Genomic DNA, 25,892 nt, shown 5'->3' with positions numbered 1-25,892 from the left:
CTATGTGCAGTGTCCATGGGCGTTCGACTGTTTAGGACATAGAAGCCCACTTTACGAATTTTTTCTATTCATGTTGCATGGATAATATTTTTCCATCATGCCCAGAAATCTAATTATGCAAACAAAGTAAGGAACAGAAATCAAGAAATGTGTCCACTGCCGCCCTTCCATTGGAAAGGTCAAGTTTAACAAGTACTGAAATTGAAGTCTAAAAATTTAATGAGCGATTTATCATCTCTTTTTACGACAGACTTATAATAATGACTGTTGTCAATCTTCTCACGGCATTGCCTTAATTAGGTTTTCAAATCTGGTGCTTCAATGACGGTCAGCTAGAGAATTAGAGGCAGAAAAACAATCGCAGCAGCAATGTGAATAATTGAATAAGCGTTCCTGTAGAAAAGATCTTTAATTGAATCGCCATAATTGAGTTGTCAAATCTTGTGCTTGAATGGCGGTGGGCTAAAAGATGAGAGGCAGAAAAACAATTTCGTGTCAAGCACCACGTGCAGGTGTACCGCAGCAGCAATGTGAATAATTGAATAAGCGTTATTGCAAAAACGATTAATTGAATCGCTGTAGTGGGAGGCCTATGAAGCAATTTTCAGTGGCAAAAATAACACCAAGGGAAAAACTTTTCCAATCTGTAGTTAGCCTTCCACACAATTTCAGTTCAGGTACTTCTGCAACTGAAGCTGCAGTTCTATAACAGTGGTTTTGAGCCATATAAAGAAACATAAAAAATCCAACAAATAAGACTGCCATGTCTCTTCCATTGAGCTGCGTTTATCTGCGGCCGTGTTGAAGAGACAAAAAAGGCGCGAGCCACAAGTGCTTCGTGAGCGTCCTCAGTGAGCGGAGCAAAAACCTCTAGATCTGCTATTAGTTAATTGTCGAAACTCAGTTCTTCTTGCTGGTGATTTTAATTCGCATCATGTGTCATGGGGCCACAAGGCAGATAGTTGTGGCAAGCGTCTTTGGGATTGGGTAACACATAACTTTTCCTGTAGAAATTTGGGTTCAGCCACTTTCATAAGAGAACACACTCAATCGATGTTAGATTTAACTTTTACCTCTCCCAGTCTTTTCGTTAATAATTGGTCGACACTTGATTGTGGCACCTTTAGTGATCACATACCGATTGCGTTTGATGTTAATCGCCCTGTAACTCCGGCGACTTCTCAATTGACGTCATTTATCAACTATAATAACTTTCAGTTAACGCTACGCTCCAATCTTGAGTCAGTGACTAACACGGATGAAGAACAAAAATCAAAACGCTTATGTTCGGTGATTGAGGATTGCCGTAAGAAGTCTGAGATCTTGGTACGGAGCACAAAGGGGAATACTTCAGCTGTTTGGTGGAATTTGGTGTTCCCGAGATTACAGACGTAGAAAGGCGGCATGGAAAAAGCTTCTCCACAACCAGTGCTCGAAAAACTGGCATGATTATAAGTTCATTGCAGCTACTTTTAAACGTACAGTTGCAAAAGCGAAGGACGAGTATCATATTAGGCATTTTGATTTCCTGTCCAAATCTGGCAACCGAACTGCTCTTTTTGGTTTTTTACGCTCGCGTAAAAAGATTCCGCAATGGCAAAATCTACATTCCCTTATTTTGACTCCCTATGAAGCAACAGACACAATTGAAACAATTGTCAAAGGACTGGAGAAGCGTTTCTCTTCTACACTTCCTTCATGGTCGATATCTGTAATGCCAATGGAACCAGATAATTATGATCCTCAAATTACGTTTCTGAGCTTTCTCCTATAGTTATGAGATTACCAGCCGCTGCTCCCGGTCCTCACAACGTAATTTTAAAGATGTTAAAAATTATTTTTGACGAGTCACCTGAGACATTATTAAAGATAGTAAATTATTCCATCAAACATGCTTGGATACACCCAGAATGAAAACTTGCCAAAATAATTCCTTTACTTAAGAATAAAAGCGGTTCCTTGCCCATTGATAATATTAGACCAATTGCATTAACATCAAACATTGTAAAATTAATTGAAAGAGTCATACTTACACGTGTTTCGGAATTCATGAATAAAGAAAATATCCTCAGCCCTTGCCAAATTGGTTTCCGTCAAAAGTGTTCCATCTGGAATGCGCATGCTGACCTCGAGAGTCGAGTTCTTTTAGCGCGGCGCCAAAAAATGCATGCTGCCTTGATAACGCTAGATATAGCCAAAGCATATGATAGTGTTGAACATAACATTATATTGCAAAAATTAAAATCTCTCCAGTTTCCAAATTATTTAGTAGCCTGGATATCTGAATTCCTCCAAAACCGAGAGTTTTACCGTGCATTAAATGGAAGTGCCGCAAGGAGCAGTCCTCTCACCAGTCCTTTTCAACATGCTACTCAGCTCAATACCAGTTAATCATGACGTTTGCACTTACGTATATGCAGATGATATTGCGTTTTTTGGAACTGCATCGGATAATCAATCGCTTTATCTCCGCTTGCAAACGTACCTAAACTCTATTGAGAATTGGTTGTGTGGATTGTGTCTCACATTAAATGTGAACAGAAGCGCGGTCGTCGTATTCAATATAAAAGATTCTGTACGTCTATCTGTAATGTATCAGCAGCAAATAATGCCACAGGTTAAATCATTAAAGTATTTAGGGGTAACTTATGATGATAATCTTTCATGGCAGCCCAACATTAACCATATTGCTACGAAAGGGGCTCGGGCCGTGGGCATGTTGCGCCGATTTAGTCGTCCCAGGTCTGGAATGCGGAGAGATGTGCTTTTAATGGTTTATGTTATGTATGTGTGTCCAATTTTAGAGTTCGGTTCAGTCTTGTTTTCTGGTTCAGCAGCTTATAAAATTCGACCGCTTGTTCTCTTGGAGCGAGAAGCGCTTCGGTTGTGTCTTGGACTTCCAAAATTTGTTGCCAACAATGTGCTCTACCTTGAAGCCCGGATTCCACCCTTGATATATAGATTACAAATTCCAACTGTTCAGACGTACCTAAGGATATATGAATCAGAGTTGCACCGATCTATGCATATTTTTTGCGGTCAATCGACCTCCCTTTTCGGTGTCCTTTGGCCTAAATTTCCTACCCCGCAGGTTGTTATGGTAAAACATTTGCTGGACCCTTTAAATATTTCCCTTCCTACTATTCTACCCATACAAACCATCGGTTCATCTGTTGAAATTGTCTTTGACGACATATTCCCGAATAATGCTAAAGACTTATCATCCGTTATTCTAAACGGATTATTAGAAGATGATTTAAGAAGCCTTTCTGCTAGTTTAGCAGTAGCTACTGACGCATGTCAATGTAATGAAAAGGCGGGTGTGGGTATATATTGTCCGCATTTAGACTGGTCTTTTTCTGTCCGGCTTCCGGACTTCACCCCAATTTTTGAAGCGGAGTTTCTGGCGGTGGTACTTGCTTTACGGAAATAGGCTCCTCTTTTTCTAAAGTTGCCGTAATTTCCGACTCTCTATCACGGTGTTCATCCCTCTCTTCGTCGGTGGATTCTGCAATACTAAAAACATTGGTCTCCCTGATCCCTAGACATTTGAAAATTGTATATATGTTATTGGTACCAGGCCACAGCGATGTGACTTTAAATGAATATGCTGACAGTTTGGCAAAGAGTCCCTCAATGGCCCCGCGTATTATCTATCCATTCGGCGACAGCGTACATCACCACAGCCAAGTTTCGGAGAAACGTTCTATTAAATATGAAAACTGGACATCTTTTAAGATCTGATGACTACCTGCATCTAAATTATTCTTGGAATAGAAAATTATGTCATTCACGGCAAGTTGAGATTTCTCTAACAAGGCTGCGATGCCTTATCCCACCTTTAAATTTCTATCTTTACAGGTCTGCTTTTGCACTGTCTCCCGTCTGCGCATTTTGCGGTGAACAAGAAACAGTAGATCACTTTTTATTGTTTTGCCTCCGCTTCACTAAGTTGAGAAGACAGTTGATAGAAAAGCCATTGCAACCTCTTGGCCTTGTTATCATTTGGCGCCACCATCCTTGGGCACAGTCACAGGTCTGTTTTTACCGCCATGCAAATGTTTTTACTGGAATCAAATCGTTTGCCTTGCTAAATATTTAAACATCACTTGTTTTACAATTGCAGTGTCAATCTCCCGTGAGTGTTACCACTTTTCATTTTATATTTCACTTATTTCCCGTTTTATTTCCTTTCCTCTACCCCTCAAATCAATTTTTTTCTTATGCAAGACTTAAAAAAAAAAGTTTCTTTGCTACCCAATTCTTACCCGATCCCCCTCTGTGGGTATGTGCCATAAGTTATTTGGACAACAACAACAACAACAGACACAAGCTCTACGACTGATCGCCGAACGTTCTGTGCACTTTTCACGACGTAGCGGCCTGTTCAAGGTCTTTTAGTACAATATAACCATTTCGACTCGCTCCAGAGACAAGTGAAAGCACAGTATCGCTGTCATGGTGTCACTGTCGTTCGTTCCCTGGAAAAAACAAAATGCTGCAACATCCTTTATGTCATCATTCGCTATCTGAATATTACTTTAGACATATCCGCCATCTCGGACTGGCAGCTCCCACACAACTGAAACCACTGGAGACAAAACAGCATGTTATTATTGTCATCTACTCCCTGGAAAACGCAAAATGCTGCTTCATATCTTGCGTCATCTTTCACTGCCTGTGTGATACTTGAGTCACCTCTGACTGGCTGCCACCAAATAAGTGACACCATTTTGGAATGAATAGTGTGTTATCACTATCGTCTTCTGCGCTGGAAAATGCGAAATGCGGCTCATCTTTTTTCATATTTTGCTCTCGGCATGATACTCTAGCCATCTCGTAATGGCTGCTGTCAGAAAAGGGAAGCCACTGCGGTAGAATGGTGCGTTATCCCTGATGTCTGCTCACCGCAAAAGCCGAATCAATGCATCATCCCTTGTGCGACTTTTCGATGACTGCATAGCACTCTTGCAACCTAAGACTAGCCGCCGCCAAAAGTATGAAATAACTGCGGAAAGAACGGTGTGCTATCGCTGTCGTCTCCTCCTGGAAAACGAGAAGACTGCATCCTTCCTTGTGTCATCGTTCGCTGTCTGCATAGTACCCTAGCCATCTCTGACTTGGTGTTTCCAGATAAGTGAAACCAGAGCCATTATTATCACTTCAGTCTGGTCCCTTGAAACATTGAAATGCTATATAATGTCTTGTGTTTAGTCCTGCCATCTGAATGGTACTCTAGCCGTCCCATCTGGCTACTCAGCAGACTTAACGGCGAGTGAACACAGTCGTCTGCTTCATGGATGACGATAAATGTCGCGTCACTGCTAGTACGGCTGCTGTAATTTCGAACTTAATGGAAACTAGTTCCAAGAGCGACAACCTTCCGTTTGGCAGGGGGTCACGGTACGCGTGCGCTTTAACAAATCACAGGGGTCAGCTAAACTATCCGCCCTTTGAGTTCACGTTTGGTGCTGCTGGTCCTGCGTTACGACGACGCATTACGAGAAGCCACGTTAGATGGGAACTCTGTTTTAAGGATGTTTGCCCTTTGCTTAATCAAAATGAATCGGAACATATTAGTGCATAACACAATTTTTCCTAACAACCATGGGGTAGTGCTATAGCTGCAATATGTGTCATTATGTCTTACGAGTATCGCAAACGTACACGTGACTCCGGCACAGTAGTGCAGTGGTAAGACGCCCGACTACTGCGCCGGAGTACTCGAGTTCAAACCCGACCACGGCGGCTGCGTTTCGATGGAGGCGAAACGAAGAGGCGTCCGTGTGCTGTGCGATGTCAGCGCAGGTTAAAGATCCCCAGGTGGTCGAAATTACCCCGTAGTGCTTCACTTCGGCTCCTCTTTATCTCTTTCTACTATAACTCCCACTCCTACCTTCCCTTACGGTGCGGTTGAGGTGTCCACAGAAAACAATTGAGACAGTTACCGTGCCTTTCCCTTCCTATAAAATCAGTTTTGACTATAGCTGAGCGGCGATTTAAAATAAAAAAAATGCTGGATGCCGAAATTCCAAGATGCCCTGCCTGCCTAATAATAGCACGAGGAGCAGACTTCTAGCCGACCGTCAACCGACTGAAGCCTTCCGGTCTGCTGGCGTCAATTATATTAGTCAATTCTGGTCATACTCCCTTAAGCTTGGCCCTTTTAGGTTAGTGGCATCACTAGCGGTCACAAGTGTCCACTTCAGTTCCAGATTCATTACTTCACTTCCGCTTTGAGGACGTCACTTTCTGTCCTACGTCTCTGTTGCGCAGGTCACTGCAAGCTTACTGACGCCATTCCAGTTTGGGCGCATTATTTTCTTTCGTATTTCATAGTGCGACAGAGTTGGGCAGACTACATCCGGTGGTGGGGCGTCATTTGCGGCCATACTTCCTAACTGGTCATTTTACTTAAATTGCCGTTGCGCTGGCGGCAACAGAAGGCTACAGAACGGGCCGATCTCTCAACATACTGACGGACTCGAAGAAGACGTGCAGGAACTACACGAGGGGCAGGATCAGCAGAACAGCCCTTAAAATACTCAGCGGGGTAACCTCCGCCGAGGAGAAACCCAGGCATAACCTAATCTGGATCCCGGGCCACACGGGCATAGGGGGGAACGAAAGGGCAGACAGCCTAGCTCGAGGTAACGCATTCCGAGCAGGGCAGTCAAATGCTCCGGAGCTCCGCCTGCAGGCTTGCGAGGGGGGATACGCAGAGATCTTGCACTCTCATAGGGGAGCTAGAATTAGATATCCACCACCACACAAAGCCCTAACAAAGGAGGAAGCGACCGGCTGGCGCAGATTACAGACCAACTCCTTTCCTAACCTACACATACTTAATAAAATGTTCCCGACACAATACAGAGCCACCTGCCCTTGGTGCGATGCCACACCTACACTTTATCATATCCCGTGGGAATGCGAACGCAACAAAGCATTCCACCAACACGAAGACCCGAGTGCGGAGCAATGGGAGAGTAGGCTCACTAGCGGCGAGCTCGCGACCCAAAGGGCCTTAGTGCAGCACGCGACTGATGCAGCACGACTCAGTGGAGCCTTGGAATAGGGGCCCACCCTTGCTGACGAGAAGCCTCAAGTCGCCAGCGCCAGAGAAGACGACGGAGACTTCACAACCGGAAAACCCTTGAAATATCCAATAAAGTTTTCACTCACTCACTCGCGCATATAACGCCAGGTCACGTTTAATGGCATCACTTGCGATGATGCTTCCCAACTGGACACTTCCGTTTTGGCAATCATACTCTTTCTAAGGATTCTCGTTTGGGCACGTCAATTCATGTTTATTAACTTCTAGTTTAGTCTTTGCATGGTCATACTTTCCAGGTAAATACGGCGCATAAGATATGACAACATTATTTCAGGCTATACCTCATAGTTGACACGTCCTTCCCAACTTCGTCGATTTGCTAACACTCGCCCCTGCCTTGACTACGGCACTTATGGTTTAGTGTCGTTGGTACTTTAAATTCGCCTAATACCTCTCACCTGCACACGTCAGTTCTGGTTTAGCGGCGCCTCTCTTAATTTCGTAACGTCACGTGATGTGTGACATCCCGCTCGCTTAGTCATTAGTTATGACATGCTGTTATGACTACGTAGTAACTTTCAAACTTCGAATTTCTGATAAACGCAATTCAATGCTACACATAATACAATGGTTTCCATATGCGTCAATCACCAACAAAAATCCTTCCTTCACGACGGTCGATACCATGAAATTATCATCCACGGCCACATGTCACTAGATATGCACAATAACGCATCATAATGCACCAACACATATCTTAATTTACACTGCGAGTACGAAATGCATGACGTACGGATCGAGTGGGAACGCAACACAAGTATTAAAGCCGGAAAGGACGCTGAGACATTTTAAGGCTTTCTTGGCATTATTCTCGCCCTGCTGCAGCAACAGAAAGTTCTCGCCGCGGGTTTGGAGCAGAGCTAGGAAGCGTGCAGAGTGGGTCAGAGAAATAACTCAAGTTACTGACATTCTAGTGTAAATTAAGAAGAAGAAATGGGCATAGGGAGGACATGTAGTGCGAAGAGAGGATAACCGATGGTCGCTTAGGGTAACAAACTGGATTCCAAGGGAAGGAAAGCGTAGCAGGGTGCGCCAGAAAGTTATATGGGCGGATGAGGTTAAGAAGGTCAAGTGGATGCAGCTGGCACAGAACCTGGTTAATTGGAGAAATATGGGAGAGGCCTTCGCCCTGCAGTGGGTATAGTCAGGCTGATGATAATGATGATGATGATGAGAAAAAGAGACGTCCCTCATCTGTTGCGGTTGAGGGACGTCTCTTTTTCTATAACGCTGAAGTTTTTATTTTAAGCGAATCTGGAACTAAAAGGGGTTTGTATTGAAAAAAATGTTTCGTTTCACTGTATCTGTATGCTAAATGTAGTTTCTGTTTCAGTTCAGCGTTCGTATTTTAAATATTATTACCTTCATAAGGCAAGCGAAGGAGAGTTCCATAGCAGAGGATCAAAGTTGATTCCTCCTTCCTCTTTAACTGTGCATCATTGTGTTTCCTATTCTCGCCAGTTATCGAAGGTGGTGCTCCGTGTAGTGCACGGCGGGATGTTTCCTTTCACAGTGTACCACATAGTTCTCAGGATTTCCAGGGATACAAGACTTCCGTTCATGTTGACGGCTGTGGTAAACGCCAGTAGTCAGCTTGTGATCTGATTTAACCCGCATATTCCATCTGGCTGGCTTGGACGGTTGCTGCTGCCTTTGATCTTCCCTCTTGTTGCTTCCTTCTGATAGCAGGCTCTGAACGTGTGCCCCTTCCGCTTGCAGAGATGGCACTCTGTGTTTATGAACCAACAACCTGCAGCGTCGTGGTCACCGTTGCTGCGAAAGCACCATCGAATTCTTGATTCTCGTGGAGACGGATGCCCATTAGTATGAGTCAGCATGCGTTTGTGACACAGGCTTATTCTAGCATAGTTACAAGCTACTGGCCGACTCTGCCATTGCTTACATAGATAAAAAATGAGCAAGCAACTGACGACTGGAGGTGATGACAAAGGGCGGTGAGCCATGTTGATGACGACGTTAAGCTACAGCTACGGTTGGCAGTCCACATACATCATAATCATCAGCCTGACTATACCCACAGCAGGGCGAAGGCCTCTCCCATATTTCTCCACTTAACCCGGTTCTGTGCTAGCTGCATCCATTTGCACATACACTGCACCCGAATGCAGCGCCTGTGTGTGTGCAGCAGATGATTGGTCTGGCTTGTACTAAACGTATACGCATCTCGCGGAAGGATAGCGGAGAACGCTTTTTACGCTAAGAATTTGCTCTCGGCAATGCATTATCTGACTAGCAAATGATTTGTTACTCGAGAACGTCGATGTTAATAAAGCCCAATCTCTACCCCTTTTTTTACACTCGCAACAAAATTGTGACTGCGACAAGAAGACTAGTGTTGGTCAACGCATTTCACCATCCCAGTCACCAGCCATCATAACAGGAAACACTATTCGCAGGTAAACAAATAAAACATCTATTACAGAAAACCTCTCGCCGCTAAAGCCTGACTCTCGCATATGACGATATGCACAAACGATGTCAACAATAGGAACTACGTAATGTACGCGAAAGGGCTATATATACTCCATTTCATACAAAGCAATCTGTTCGAAAAATAAAACGTTCGCTCATTCTAGTAGAATATCGACAAACAACCACTTTGATTTTCAGTTCATACTATTTGTTTTTTATTTTCGACGCACTAAGTTACGATGCGGACGAGGAGCGCAAACAGGTAACGCAGCATTGGCTGCGTTGACTACCATGTATATATGAAACGAAGACTAGAAGAGACTAAACCCTTAAGCCTGAGCTATGTTGTACTCCACGTAACCTAATAAACGGAAGGAAACTCACAGCAGGAAAGAACACATGAGTAGCGATAAGCACAATTAACACAGACGCACCAAAATTAACGTCTTTCAATAGACGGCAACGATCAAATTTAGCAAATATGTAACGCCAAGCCGGTTAACAAACTTTATGCCTTTCAGCGCGCCATTGTTTTGTTTTGTTTTGCCCGAAGCGCAAAAAAAGAAGGGGGTCTTCTAAATCGGTGGAAAAAAAGTTTTAATCAATCAATCAATCAAACAACTGCCAGAAGTGCGCAACATTGACGTCATGACGGACCGGTCACGTGAATGAAAATATTTCCGTGCGCGGCAGGCGTCTCGGCCTTTTCACAACTGCATGCTAATGGAGGTAAATATTTAAAATTTGTTTCCTCGTTAAAGAAAAACAACAATGGCTAGTGGCTTTGTTGCAGGCTAACACTGAATTGACGCGCTGTTGATGTCGCAGCTGGAATGAGAAAAATATCCCCAACACTATCTATTGCGATTACAGCCAAGCTTGCGGTTTCTGCTGGCTCAGCAGCTATGTGTGAACAATACCAGCTGATTACGAGGTATAAAAGCTGAACGTGCTTAAGGGAAGATCCAAACCTTTGTACGTGAAGAACTAGGAGCATGTCTGCGTTAAAGGTGGGTTGCATGTTGTGTTTCTTTGATGGACGTGCGTTTTCTTTGTAAGGATCGGTCTCACACGCTGTGCGACAAGTTTGTTACTTAGTCAAAGGCGCACGCTTCAAGACTTTACTCAACAACTGATGCCTCGTGCAAAAATATTTTCAAGTTCTCTAACCAAAACCGCTTTTAAAAGGACAGTATGAGCCTTTGAATTTACTTCCTTGCGTATGCATAACGCAGCACGTGCTTGAGAAAATTTGCTGATCTTTGCAGCCTGTGCTGTATTCCTATTTTCGGAGTTCCTGCGCCTACAGGGTCCGCATTGGTGAGTGCGACATGCACGCATTCTGATAGGGCTTCTCTTCCTATTTGCTTTTAACCATTATATGGTCATAATTGCGCTCTTTCAGCGGTTGTGCCGCTTCGCCGCTTTTCCCATTGTCAGTGTAACCGAGCAAAATAGACTCACGAGTCACGAGAGAGTCACGTGCCAAACAGAATTTCTGAGAAGAGAAAGAAGAGCCACGGGCTGTGCGCACGCTTATGGATGTTGTTGTTGTGGCTGTAGGAAGAAGGAAAAGAAAATGCACGGGCCTGCTACTGGCTCTGTAGCTGAGCCACCTCCGCTACCTCGTGCGAACAGAAGAAAAAAATAGAGAAGAAAGAAAAGCAAGAGGGAAAGAAAGACGCGCGCCGCAACAACAGCCGTCGTCCACCACCAGCGGTGGCGTGTGCAATGACGGCCTACAACAGATAAAAATTCGGTGCCAGGCCAGCCCCCGCAGCAAGCAGCGGTGACCCACCTACACCAGCCCCATCCCTTTAATGGCTCATGCTGTCGTGGACAAAGTGTGTCCCGCTTTTGCGGCCTTCTGATTGGCCGAGCCGGGATGCGTTCCTGACATCTGCAATGCTACACTTGAACGCGCGTCAAGGAACGCCACGCGACAGGCGCGATGGTGTACCGTCCAAATTCACACTTGTCGGAGAAAGTGTGAGCCCCGCCGGGGTGGTGCAGTGGTAAGACGCCCGACTACTGTGCCGGAGTTCCCGGGATCGAATCCCGACCTCGGCGGCTGCGTTTCGATGGAGGCGAAACGAAGTGGCGTCCGTGTGCTGTGCGATGTCAGCGCACGTTAAAGATCCCCGGGTGGTCGAAATTACTCCGTAGCCCTCCACTACGGCCCCCCTTTCTCTCTATCCACTTTCACTCCCATCTTCATCCCTTCCCTTACGGCGCGGTTCAGGTGTCCACAGAGCAAGTGTGTGAGATACTGCGCCTTTCCCTTCCTATGAACCACCCCAACCAAAGTGTGATAGATACTGCGCCTTTCCTTTCCTGTAAACCAATTATAATTATATGTAGCACTGAACCGAATGCCGACAAGAGGCTAACGATGGGAGCAAATTATAGGATATGAAGGGTAGGCTTTCTTCATTTTCCTCTTAAAAGGCATTTAAGAGACCCTCTAATTTTATTTCTCTTCTTGTGAGCAATTCTATTTGGCTCGTGAGAAAATAGAGAGGGCTTTCTAACTACACATGCATATCAAACTTTTTGTCTCAATATACTGCAAAAACGCTCAAAAAACTACGCCTTTTTGATGCGGGAGTATCGTAATTATCCTTAGAGATCTTGTTACTGTAACAAAGTGCATCTGTCATTTATAAAAACTTGACCTTCCCAGCCCTTGCTTGGAAACACATCGACTACGAGTATAAAGGCGTAGACCTTATGAAGGATGGAGGCGAACAGGTGAGATCAGTCGCACCTCAATATCGTCCTTGGCTGCTCTGCCATGCCTCTCTCATGCACAGAGCTCTGCCACGCACAAAAATCTTCATGTGTGTAGATTGTTGACAAAATTGATATATTAAGCTAGTAGTGTGCGTGGTTGATAACTGGCTGGCAGTGAATAATAAATATTACGAAACGCCACAAAATCAGAACATGGGGCGGATATTCAAAACATTTCTTGCATTAAGTCGTATACTGTGTTATTTGTAAGGTTAAAAACTACCATATGTTTATTAGTCACATTTTCCTCATTCAGACTTTAAGAACTGTTGAGTTACGCTGTCTGCCTTGGTATTCTTTCCAAAGACAGCCATTTCTTTCTTCTTTCTTAAGCAGGTTTGTACTTGGTAGTTTCACTGAAAGCCAACATGACAAGCTGCTTTTATTTTACGCAGTTGTATTGTGGACTGCTAGCGGATTTTGGTCGCTATTGTGAAATACGCATGCCCTGGCATACAAGAAGCTTTTAGGCGTGTAACTAATTATTAATTCTCAAGTAGCAGCTGACAGTCATGCTGTTTGTGGCGGTGATGCAGGAAAGAGAAATCTTTTGTTTCTTCTGTGTTTCAAGACGAAGTAAGAGAGAGACTTCCCAAGACTATTTAAATTAGCTGTAATCCCGACTCATTGCTCCCACCACGAATTCTAGCTGCCCAGCTGCAATGTTGCTGCCCAGCATTCCTTTTCAATATGATTGAAGCGTTTACAGTTGAATGTTAAGGGATGATTTTTCTACATTGATGTAATTTGCTAATAATTTAATACTGCTTATCTGTGACGAGTCAGGCAATAGAATGTCAATCCAATGTTGAAAGTAGCTGATCGAATTTCAGGCACTTGAGTATATTATGAATTTTGGATACAATAAACAATATTTCTGTTTATAGTACAGCCATATATGACTATATGTAAGACTTAGTTTCAATCAAGCTTAAGTAACATTCCTAACGCTTTTACTGATTTTTGTTTTCGGAAGTTGGTTTTATTGGCTGTAGTTCCCATCAAAGAAGCATGGAGGACATACAAGTTTGTGTGGATTGATAGGGAACCACATTCTAGCCCCTAAACAAGAACAGCAATTTATAATCAAGAAAACACCAGAGGCAAAATAAAGATCTTGCCTTCACTGGCTAACGTACCTTACAAGTAAAATGGGTGTCTGAATGCCAGTTGAGGTACAGATTCCAGGTGCTGTGCTGCACTCTCATCCTCTTCAAAATGATGACATCCCGTTTTTTTTTTTTGTTTTTTTTTTATAGGACATGCGCAGTTTAAACCGACTGTCGGAAATACCTTTAAATCTAGTTTCCTCAGCGATAAGTGCATCTCCTACTGCCAGACAAACTCCCACATGGCGAAAAAGACCAAGAAAGTAATGCTTACTAAGAACTGCAATTACACTGGGTTGTCTTCAGCATTCCACTCGAATTTCTTCCAAAAAACGTTGCTAAACAATGTAGCCATATAACCCCACATTCTACCCTCAAATATGCAGCCCCGGCCGTAAGAGCCAGATTACGCAGTCAATTAAATCAAATCATTGATTTCAATGTATGCTTTAGGCAATTCAGTAATGACTGTATTGATACGAAATAAATTAGAATTAATGTATTCCGCCCGCTGTGGTTAGCAGGTGGCAAAGTAGGGAGAGGAAATGTCTCTATAGCCAAGAAGGAAGATGCCAGACGGTGGCTGCCGTGGGAAGAAGCCAGAGGATGGCTGCTGTGGATGGAGGAGGTTCTATGGGGGACAATGCACAACCTGAGGTGTGTTGCCATGGGAACACCCCAACAGATCTCGGCAGCAATTGGCACTGCCAGATATAGGTTCTATGGTAACACGTTGGTCTAAATTGTTTAACCAAAGCTGTAATAGGTTTTCCTCATTGATGCGCCGAGTCTGTCTATAGTACTTTTTAAGGCGGAAGCCTTTAGGGCTCATCGTTGTCGTCAGCATAAGTGTCACGCTTTTGCGGAAGCTCTGATACTTTATTGTCAATAAACCTTGTCGTCCACCGGGGAATCGAACCTCAATTCCTTAGAACCCCAGCCCAGCGCGTTACCACTGCGCCACGCCCCGGATCGTGAAACGCTCTTCATAATTCCGCTTGTGCGAATGATAGCGAGATTCTGCGAATGACAGATACTGCGGCTTTCCTTTCTTGTAGACGAATTATATAGAACGCCAGTGAACTTTAATGCGTTCAATGCAATGCTGGTTGTGTTCGAAAAGGAGTACGCGATGTACCGTCACGACAGGTCATGACGTCACAAGGCAATTCATGCCTGCTTCTGATCGCGGAGGTCCCGGCTCCCGTCCCTTAGGTCTGCGTGCCGAGGGCGGGGACTAGGAGGCCTGCTTAGCTGGTGGAATAATAAAGTTATCACATCACATGCATATACGAAGCTGACCCCGTCGGGCGTCCGATCCAGCCTTCCGTGCGCCCTTTCATTTGCCGCTTCCTCGAACGCCGCACCTCACAGCAAACAGAAGCAGACCCTGATGTCTAGGCGGCGTATGTAAAGCAGTCATTAGCGGCGTTTTAAATTGATTAACAGAATAGAAAAGGCGCAGTATCTGTCACACTTCTCCGTGTACACATGTACCATGCTGTAAAGGAAGGGAGGAACGTGAAACAGTGGTCACCCTCTTTACTCTAAGCATCCTTCACCGTCACATTCGCAACAAATACGTAGCAAAATACGGCACTCAGGCTTTCGCCGTTCACCACTTTAGTCGCCAAAGTGTCTCGTAATTTTTTTTTATCTCCGAGACCTTGGTTACATTGTGCTACGCTGTGCTGCTGTTCCCTGGGACAATTATTTTGGAGTACTGCGACTCACCACTGCCCTTTGTGTTGCAGCACTCTGCTGAGTATTTCAAGGTGAACCCGATGATGCAGGTGCCAGCTCTGGTGCACAATGGAGAGTCGTTCACACAGTCTGTAAGTGTGTTTTGCTCTCTTTGCTCGTTTCTTAGCAGAATCCCTTGACCTGTTTGTTAAAAAAAGCCCTCAACGTAATTTTTTGATGCCATGAGTAGATGGCTACCTCTGATGTGCTCAGTCAGATATCGAGCATTGTGGTCCTGAAGTAGATTCGTATGACTCTGAAGGGGCTTCGCAAGCGAGAAAGTTTACACGGGAACACCATGCTGAACACAATTTCGGGGGACAGAAAAATCCGCTAATTATATGGTTCAAGGAGATCCTCTCCCAATGCGCCTTTCAAATGTGACTCATAAATATCCCCCTGGTGTATTGAGAATATGCTAAAAGGAAAGGGGATCACAACAATACCATTGTGGCATTGCCAGTGCTTGCACTACCACTGCGTTCTTGTCTTCAAGCAATTTGGCTTTTATTGCCGAATTCTTTTTCTCTGAGTCAAGTCTTTGAAATGCCTCAATGACCTGCCGTGGCGTTAACTGTCCATATTATTTAGTTGGGGCGATTTTTTTTTCGGGTTTCTCCTTCTCAGCGCACTTGTTGCAACACCAGCATTGTATTGCTCTATATTCAGGGTACGACACATGGACTAGCTATGTGCCGACACGTGTATCACCTTTATGCCTATTAAGGATTTATGGTAGAACAACATAAAGAAGATGGCTACACGATATGAAAGAGCACTGAACAAGGGTAGAGAGGGGAACCTCAGTTATTGAGCTGAGCTAACGTTTCGACGAATGTACTTGTCTTCGTCAGGGTCATAACATTAGGTTTTGTCTTAGAATCTGTTTATCACTATGGTTTAAAGATTTAGAAATGTCAATGACGTTGCTATCATCAATGTCCCGCCTTGTAGGTGAAACACGTCGCTGTTGTTAAACTGTAAGAGGTATGCCTGGCTTCCTAGGTGTGTCATTATCTAGCGGCAGCTTTTCTCTCATGAATGTACGCTCTTTTTTAACAAGAAGTTTTTAACAAGGCCCAGACGTAGACAACTCCGCTTGTAAAAACGGTGGTTCGACTTGCGAACTGAGGCTCCCCACCTGTACCCTTCTTCAGTGCTCTGTCATCCTTTATGTCCATTATTATTTATATGTTTTTACAAGGCAGCAGTCTGTAAGGACTCACGCCCTAGTGTGACAGGACAGAGTACTGTTTGTCCACGTTAAAATGTACTGTAGGTTTCAGTGCAGTGTGAAGGAAACAGAAAAAAATTAAACAACTGGAAACAAGTTACTACAGCAAACGATTAAGGCTTAGTTATGTTATGCTTATTTATGAGTACTAATTATTGAACCTTTCATTCATGTATGCGCTGATAGAATTCGTTGTCTGCTGGCAAATTGTTCGAATATTGACAGTACTTATTTCATCGTCAACGAGTCTTCGACAGATGCAGCATTATCTTTACGTGCTGCAAAATTATTGATGCCAATCTAACACAAGCAAAAAAAAAATGAATTTCTGCAATTATTCACATGCACATATGAAGGAAGTATGCAGACCTTTTGAAATGCAAAATGCTCTACAGTGCATAGCGGCTAGAAGTTGGCTGGAAGTGCACAATCATTAAGAAATGCATGGCGCATCTTACATAAATGAAGCCCCTCTGCTTTAGTGCTTGCTAAAATTACAAGTTGCGATCTTTAAAATATTTCGATTAACGGAGTAAATCACTACATTCACGGCAGGAGTCGGAGAAACAGGGGCTATTCGAGACTGTGCAGATAGGTGATTTATTGAGTTGCCGTCGAGCTCACAATCATAAAATCATATAAAGCATCAGAAATAGCTGCTGTTAAACTACGATTTATTAACTTTGTAGACACAATCATGTCTATGCTGCAGAAAGAATCTGCCACATTCCTGGCAGCTGTTTGCCGGTCTTGTTTCAGCAGTAGGATGCCTGATGTGTGGCATCTGGATGCATCACACTTTCCTCAAGGGCTAATATTCAATATATTACACTTGACATTTGCCTAGCACTCATGTTCTCTCCTTTAGTTCTTCAGAAAAGGTTATTTCAAACCTGAAGCGTAAGGGTGTGCCCTTCAACACATTCATACTTAAGTGCCACAGACACTGTTTCTTTAACCAAATGCGGAGAAAACTTGTGCTCTCCTCTGAAATATCGCATGCATTCCATCCATATGTAACTTTATTTATCTCTAATATCACGAAACACCTACTGCACTTGGCACTTCGAAAATCAGCAAGTGCTACCATCGAGTGCCCTTCAACACATACATATATACTAACTTCCATCAGTGATTTGCGCGAACTCCCTAGAGAACATAAAGCCATTTAAGTGCTCACTCTAGACATTTCATCACTGCAGCCTTCCAATGCTCTTTGGTGTCTCATCCGGTTTCAAACACGTGACTGCCTTGTGAAGCTGAATGAGATGTCCAGATATTAATTAATGGTAATTTCCGCTGGTCGCTCTGGAGCACACCTTCTTAATTATATGAAACCACAGGCAAAGAAAAACACCACACAGGAAAAGAACGCCTTCTTGTCCCGGGATGATAATTTTGAATTCCACTGGTCGACCAAGATAGGTTGTGCGTGTTTCGCTGCTCGTCTAGAGCAACTCGGGGCACTCTAGCTCGATCCGCCGACCAGAGTCGGATTTCGCCGAAAGATGTAGTCGGTGATATCGTCATTTCCGGAATTTTTCAGCTGTATTTAACGGTTTCTGAGACATCGGCAGAGTACACTGGGCATCACCGTTTTTTTTTTTGTTTTTTTTTTTGCGCTAATATGTCAAAGTGCGTCCATCAGAAAACATCTACAGCTTAAAATTGTGCGAAAACAAGTTGCAGAGGGCAGCACTTCTGCCTGTTTATCAACCGCAACAATTTCGCCGCTGGGATGCGACTTCAACTTACGGAACCATCTCAGCACTACGCTCTGCACTTTCTGCTGGACGAGCTAGGGTGATTCGCTTCGTAGCTGTTTAAGTCGCTCTATTATGGTTCGCGAGTCCAGCTCCAATAGACAAGTTGAAATTGTCGTGAGTCGGATATACTTGCACTACATAAAGCCTTAAATTCAAACATGCCTAATAACAGCATATGTCGCATAGATGAGACTAACATATGTTCTTTCATGTAATGGTTGCGGTGTACATCTTTCTAATCTGTTGCGTTACTTTGCAGCTCGCTATTATTGAGTACCTGGAAGATAAATTCCCTGAGCCCAGATTACTGCCAAAAGATTTGGTACAACGGGCAAAGGTATGCACACGTTTTAACAATTATGCTTGCTAGAACTGTAGCGTTCTCTTGTAAGGGAATTTCTGGTCGTCTTACGATGCACATTATGTTAACATATTTTACTTGCCTGAGCTAAACCGGTCAGGATTGACTTCAGTTTTCATAAATACATATATTCTTCTAAATTAAAGTTATTGCAAGAAGCAGATAATTAAGCAGTATATATCATAGCTGCATAGTAGTGAACGAAGACTGGTAACGTGTCACTAGTGTCAGAAGTCGCGCAGGTTATGTCAGGACATTGGATATGCAATATAAGTGTTTATTGGCGGCAATGTCTCACAGAAGCATGCAGCATTGCTTAGCAGTCTGTCAGCTTGGTCATATAAGCTGCTTCGACATGTCGCAATTGCGCACTCAAGGCGCATAACCTCGAGCATTGGGGTTCCCGTCTCCCTCCGCTCATTTTTTGCTTTTCTCGCGAACCAGTGGTTTATCTGAGGTATATCCGACAGCATTTGATAAAATGTTACCTGACCATCCAATAGCATATTATACAACCGACCGATTACGCCCACAAACCATTATGTAAACAGTGACATTTTGAGATTGTAATCTATCAACTGGGAGCAAAGATTGAATTGTGGGCAAGAAACTCTTTTTTCTAAAACATATAACTTACATTGTATCAAGGCGCACCCACGCGGTATAACACAGATGTTTCATGATCAGTGTGTCATGCCCATTCTTTTAGTTCAGTTTTGTCTAAGCACAATTACACACTGATGTTGCAGAGGCAATTCCCATTGGTCACTTTTCTGAGATTTGTCCAACGTTTCTGCACAAATTTCTAAGCCTCCTCATTCTATGTAGTCCGCTTTGCTGCATTTGGAAGTTAATGTGCATATGTTGCGGAGTTACAGGTGATGGTCACTTTGCTTACCCGGCTTTGAGATAATTTTATCCTGACTGTCGGTAATTTTTCTTCATCTGGTTTTTTAGGCACGTGCTGTGGCCGAACTGATCGTCTCAGGCATCCAGCCATTGCAGAGCCTGGATATAATGCGGTTGCTTGACGAGTCCAAGAGAAACGAATGGGCTGCGCACGCCATTACCAAAGGTTTTAAAGGTGAGATCATTCTGCAACACAAGCCATTCTGCTAAGATAGAGCATTGCGCAGCAGATTCCACGGACTGGAAGAGATCGAAACCATTTTTGCTGTACGGAAGAAGCCTTCTTTTAAAGAAGTTGATCAAAGGTGAAGTACGGACAGTTAACATTGGACTGAGCTGAGCTCAGTCCAATGTTAAAGGTATTTACTAAGGTAATCGCTAATAGAATAAGGACAACCTCAGACTGCAATCAAGCAAAGGATCAAGCAGGTTTTCGGAAACGGCACTCTACTATCGATCATATCCATACCATCATTCAGGTGATAGAAAAATGCTCAGAATATAACCAGCCCTTATACATAGCATTCATTGATTACGAAAAAGCATTTGACTCAGTTGAAACCTCGGCGGTAAACCAGGCATTGCGAAATCAGGGGGTAGACGAGCCGTACGTGAAAGTGCTGGAAGATATATATAGTGGCTGCACAGTAACCATAGTTCTGCATAAATAAAGTAACAAAATTCCCATAAAGAAATGTGTTAGGCAAGGGGACACAATCTCCCCAGTACTATTCACAGCTTGTTTAGAGGAAGTATTCAGGGACTTGGAATGGGAGCAGTTAGGGATAAGGGTAGATGGAGAATACCTCAGTAATCTGCGATTTGCTGATGACATTGCCTTGCTAAGCAACTCGGCGGATGAACTGCAAATAATGATTGATGACCTAGACAGGAAAAGTAGAAAGGTAGGCTTGAAAATCAATATGCAGAAGACTAAGGTAATGTTCAACAGCCTCGGGAAGGAACAACAGTTTACATTAGGTAGCGAAATACTGGAAGTAGTAGGCGAATATGTCTACTTAGGACAGGTAGTAACCGCAGATCCGGACCACGAAAAGGAAATAACAAGAAGAATACGATTGGGATGGAGCGCATTACAGTTGCATCTTGCCTGTACTCACCTATGGGGTTGAAACGTGGAGGCTAACCAAGAGAGTTCTACTTAAGTTTAGGACAACCCAGAGGGCTATGGAACGAAAAATGGTAGGGGTTACATTAAGAGATAGAAAGCGTGCAGAGTGGGTCAGAGAAATAACTCAAGTTACCGACATTCTAGCGGAAATTAAGAAGAAGAAATGGACATGGGCAGGAAATGTAGTGCGAAGAGAGGATAACCGATGGTCGCTTAGGGTAACAAACTGGATTCCAAGGGAAGGAAAGCGTAGCAGGGGGCGGCAGAAAGTTAGGTGGGCGCGGATGCGGTTAAAAGGTTCTCAGGGGTCAAGTGGATGCAGCTAGCACAGAATCGGGTTAAGTGGAGAAATATGGGAGATGCCTTCGCCCTGCAGTGGGTATAGTCAGGCTGATGATGATGATTATGATGATGATGATTATGATGATGATGAGCTCAGCTAGAGATGCATAGAAGTACTTGTCCTAACAGTTCAGACATGTCATATTTCATGGCATTAGGTCTTTTTAACCTTCAAAGTTCCACTCTATGTTCTCGTAATTCGTGATTACACAACCTTTCCAAACTTACTTAGTGTTATGGAGTTGCTGCATCAAGGTCACTGTTATCAACTTGGACATACACTAGCAAAATGTAGGTACACTAAATGTGTTCCTTTTATTATTTTAGGACACACTGAAAGCTCATCATTTTCAATAATAAAATTTCGGCTTTTTGATTAATTCGAACAGTACAGCTTGACCTAGCCAAGTGCAATATCAGTGTATGTATAAAAAGCCCGCTAATTCGATCGGGAGTCGGATCCACAATTGGTAACTTGAACTGCGCGCCACCGCCCCTGGGAGGTTTGGTGTCCGGCAGACGTCCAGAGAAACACCCCGCAAATGGCGGCATATTCCACGGGGATCTCTAGCCTCAAAAACAGGGAGAGGTGGTATAAAAATGAAAATATGGATAAAGGAGAAAACTAAACTGGCACAGCGGCCGGGGCAATGGTGACGGCCGCGGAGGCAGCCGCCTGCTCTCTCCCTTGTGATGCCCAGACATAGAACTAAAATCTTAGCAATTCGACCCCTGCTAATTAGAAAATAAGGGTAATTCCCGCCATCGGTGCATTCTCCACCTAGGCCCATGCAAGGCTACGGTGTTGGATGAACGGTACGGATCTTGAACCAAAGGCCGCTTTTCTGTATGCTTGGCACGATAAACAATCATCAAAACAATTCCTCAAACCTGAATGGCATGCCATGCGGTCAGTTGCGCCGCACCTCAGATGTGTGCGCAACCACAAGCGTGACGAAAATCGGATGGCATTGTCTCAAACCGGCCGACTACATAGTTTCGATTTCGCTTTTGTGAGCCAGCGCGGGCCAGCCCGCCGCCTCATATGATGGCTGTCGTCCGCGCATCAGTCATGCAGCCAAGCGATCACCGTGTTTCGGCCGCTTGTTTGAGGCACTGTGCCATGGAGTGACGAAAAATCAGAGGAGGGGTACTTTGTCGCAATTTGTGAAGCAGGAAAGAAGCCCGGCGCCATCTTGTTCTAGTGAGCTCCTTGCTTACTTTTCTCTCAAATAAATCCATCAAGAAATCCCATGTAGAAATACAAAGCCATAAGCGATGTTTCATTTAAGGCCGGTATTCGTGCACAGAAAGCTATAATAACCTAGAAATATTCGTGCGAGACAAAGGCCTTATTTCAGTTGATACACTGAACTGCGTCGCCATCGCTCTCATATATTCAAAAGGTGCAGTCGAGTCTTGGTCATAATTTAGCATCCGCCCATAAGGCACTTGTCGCAACAGCAATTAATTAGGCGCTGGATGGAACCTTCACTTGCGTCTCCTGTGGCAGCTGGCTGTGATGTACGGTGTCCGTCGTTTTGTTGGTATCTGCTTCTAGGAGGCTTTATTTTGCGAAAATTATTGGGGTGCTTGCATCTTGTGTACCGTAGTATTGCGTTCATAGCCAAAGAAATGCTTTTAAAGGTCTGTACAGTATGCAGTGTACAAAACACGAAGACTAAAAAACAAAATACAGAAATTGTTTGGATAATTGAAGCCGAAAAACGTGCTGACTCAATCACAAAAAAACAAAAGGTGCTAGCTGTAACTATCACATGCTAGGATCTCTGGAGCACTGGGAGTACATACAAAGTAGCAGCGAAATGAAACAAAACAAAAACGAAAAGAAAACGCAAGCTGGTACGTGCACACGCACATTTACACATAATAGACGCGCAAACACTAAACATACGCACTAAAAGCTGACCATCGCTCTGCAGCATATGTCGCATTCAGTCATCGTGAATGAAGACCTCAAAGACCTCTGAGTGAACAGCAGCCGTTTCCAGAGCTAGTGGCGCCAAACGATCGTCGTAATAATCATGATCGAAGTCACTGAATGCGTCAAATTTTTGCACAATACACTAAGCTTATAACTGTGACGAATGAAGCAGCTTTGCACTGAACTCTGCCTTGGGAAGGGCCTGAACGTCGGGCATTGAACACAACCAAAGGCCGAGCAGTTTTTGAACCTAAGCATCAGCTACGCTTCTGTTCGCCGCGACCCGATATTACCGCCTGGTCCCTAAACAGTACCTATGATGTCGTTCGAAGCTGGCCCCCGAGCAAGATGGCTTTCCAACAACAACAAAAAAAAAACATATGATTTTAAGAACACTTTCTTGTGCATAGTGCTACATGGAGAAAACCTCTCCTCAGCTCCCCTTCCTCCATCCACTGCGCGTTTCCTTCACGCGCGACGTAGGCTGCTTGGCGGCGTCATCAGTGCTACCGCATTGCACCGAGGAAGTCTTGTCAACTTTAGGCAGTTATGCTTTGATGCTGCCGGCAGCGCCCCCATGTAAATCCGAAGAATAAGAACTGTCGCACTGCTGTCAAAAAGGCAGGCAACCATTGACTAATCTTTTAGGAAATAACTTTACATAATGCAAGAAGTTCTTTACAAATTTTGAACAGCCATTCAACATTTTGATATTTGGATTTTTTTATTCACTCAGAGCTATTATTTCCTCGAATTTAATTTCTAATGCCGTAAAGTTTCAATTAATTTGTTTTACTATATGTGTAATGTGTGCAGTTTTGTTGTTGATGGCGCCTTATATGCAAAAAACTAGCAATCCTTAGCAGAAACTAGGGGAACTTGTGATTGTTTCACTATTGAGGCCTGTGCACACACACGTTTTCTGACAAAGAGTTGTGTGTTTTGGGTAGAGCACAATTTTTGAGCATGCATTTTAAAGAAAGGATTGACTGATCCAGCGTGTGATCTTCATTGTGAAGTGATGCCTGCTTCTTAGCTTAGCTACCTTAGCCTAGCACTTAGTTACCTGCTACCATAAACGACATCATAAAATTCTCCACGGATTGCATAAATTAACTGTTCTAAGCCTCTGCTCCCCATCACATTACTGTGCAGCTCTGGAAGCCACCCTTGCCAAGACAGCTGGAAAGTACTGCATTGGCGACCAAGTAACCATCGCGGACACTTGCCTGGTGCCCCAAGTGTATAAAGCCAACCATTACAAAGTGGACGTGACCCAGTTCCCGACACTGTTGCGTATCAGCACTGCATTGGAAAGCTTGCCTGAATTCAAAGCTGCCCACCCCTCTCGTCAGCCAGACACGCCACCGGAAATAAGGGAGACCAACTGAACACCTTTGCAAAATACCTTTGCGAAATCTTTGTTATTGCTTTTATCTGCCAGCATTTATTGTGCTGTATTTGGGCAGGGTGGCTGTTATTAGGTATTTTGGGTAGCAAGCAGTCTTTATTAAAATAAACGTATATTTTCATATTTGCTCATATATGTCATATTGGCCTGCAAGAGACACCTTGGCTTGTTTGTGCAGTCAATTGTCACCGCAAGTAATTATATTTCTAAACTTAGGAGAACGCTATTTTTTTACAAAAAATTGGCAGAAATGTGAGGGGATGGTTCATAACGCGGGAAAGAGTCGACAAATTTTCTTTTGGGACTGAAAATTTTATACACGTCCGTCCTCCGTCCACCCATCGACCAAGCATCAACGAAAGCAAGCGAAAGGCTTTTCGATTTTCGTAACGCCGTTTTTTTTTTTTTTCATTTGCTGCTATTTCGCGGTCCCACGAGTTTGTGGCAGTGGACGGCAAGTAAAAATAATAATTACCAGGGTTGCACTATTGATTGTACAGTTCTGGCAGCGTACCGAGCTTTATGCTGAGCAAGCCACCACGACACTCCTGTCACTCCTGTCTTGGCAATCTGCCAAGTTCGCCCTGCAATTCATCTGGAGGCGCTCATCCCCCTCACCCTTAACTGGGGGAGCTCACATCAAGGAAGGAAAAGCTTTATTTTTAAATGTATTATTTTGGCGGTTTCGGGGTGTCTTCAGAGGTGTCTCCTTTCTGCCCACAGGAGTCTTCTCCGTCGGCCTCGTCTACTTCTACAAAATAGTCGGTTGCCCTCAGTCCATGGCTCCGCTGGCCACTGCCTCCCGTTGAGCTCGCTGTACCAGACATTGCTGGTCTTCGCAGCGGTCGCTGGATAGCAGCCTTCCACTGCTCCTAACTCGGGTTTAGACTTTTGGGGATCACGTCTATGTTTTGACAGGCCCATGTGATGTGATATAGTGTGGGTTTCTCGTCGCACCACGGACATCTGTCCGCGTATATGGTAGGGTGCATTCTGTTTAGTATGTGTAGATATGGGTAACCTGTCTGTAATTGTCACCAAATTACAGCTTCCTCTGTGTTGAAAAAACTGTGTGGGGGGGGGGGGATATCTCATTCTTCTGCCTCTATAGTTTTCTACAAGGCTGACGACTGGGTGAGTTGGTAACGAATCATTTTTAAACCAGCCAAAAGACGAGACAGAGAAAAGAAGCGAACAAGACAAGGCTGGCACCAAGGCGCCGAGTGTAACTTGGGTGCTGGCAAAAGTTCCGTGGACTCGTCGGATGCTCGCAGTGTAGTGCATACTCGAGCTATCCTGTCGGCCTCTAGGTTCCCTGCCACACCCATGTGCCCACATAACTTTGTACGTGGTTTTTAATTTTGGTCACTCGCTCCATGGAGTATACGGAGGGCGTGACGACCTATCCTACCATTCATGTAATTTCGACAGGCTGTTTCAATGTCCGTATCGTTAGCGACCGCCCGGTTCTATAGCCCTCCGCCACCATATAGCTACTTCCTCGGCCTCTGCTACCGTGCAGTGGCATAGCGGCGCTGGTCACTTCGCGTGGAGACGGATCGACCACCGTGGCTCACGTCAAAAATATTTAGGCGCA

General features: G+C 44.2%; 1 protein-coding gene across 1 annotated transcript; it reads left to right on the top strand.

Moving 5' to 3' along the window:
• The first annotated feature begins 10,536 nt into the window (after nt 1-10,536).
• LOC146176885 (maleylacetoacetate isomerase-like) lies at nt 10,537-24,416 on the top strand. Its single transcript, XM_084581053.1, has 7 exons — nt 10,537-10,560; nt 10,819-10,870; nt 12,234-12,301; nt 15,207-15,287; nt 18,455-18,532; nt 19,514-19,640; nt 24,040-24,416. Exons 1-7 carry the CDS (start codon nt 10,546-10,548, stop codon nt 24,273-24,275), a joined length of 657 nt encoding a protein of 218 aa, XP_084437179.1. The 5' UTR covers nt 10,537-10,545; the 3' UTR covers nt 24,276-24,416.
• Nucleotides 24,417-25,892: the final 1,476 nt, after the last annotated feature.

Source organism: Amblyomma maculatum, chromosome 10, assembly GCF_055883805.1.
Source record: "Amblyomma maculatum isolate TAMU_Amacu chromosome 10, ASM5588380v1, whole genome shotgun sequence".
NCBI classification, from domain to species: domain Eukaryota; kingdom Metazoa; phylum Arthropoda; class Arachnida; order Ixodida; family Ixodidae; genus Amblyomma; species Amblyomma maculatum.
Note: the sequence above shows the minus strand (reverse complement) of the source record. Positions and strands in the feature narration are given on the sequence as shown.

What these genes read in the sequence shown, in the direction of transcription:
- LOC146176885 (XM_084581053.1), top strand. An exon ending in ATTTGGTACAACGGGCAAAG is followed by an intron (nt 18,533 to 19,513) that starts GTATGCACACGT and finishes CTGGTTTTTTAG; the next exon opens with GCACGTGCTGTGGCCGAACT. An exon ending in CATTACCAAAGGTTTTAAAG is followed by an intron (nt 19,641 to 24,039) that starts GTGAGATCATTC and finishes ATTACTGTGCAG; the next exon opens with CTCTGGAAGCCACCCTTGCC.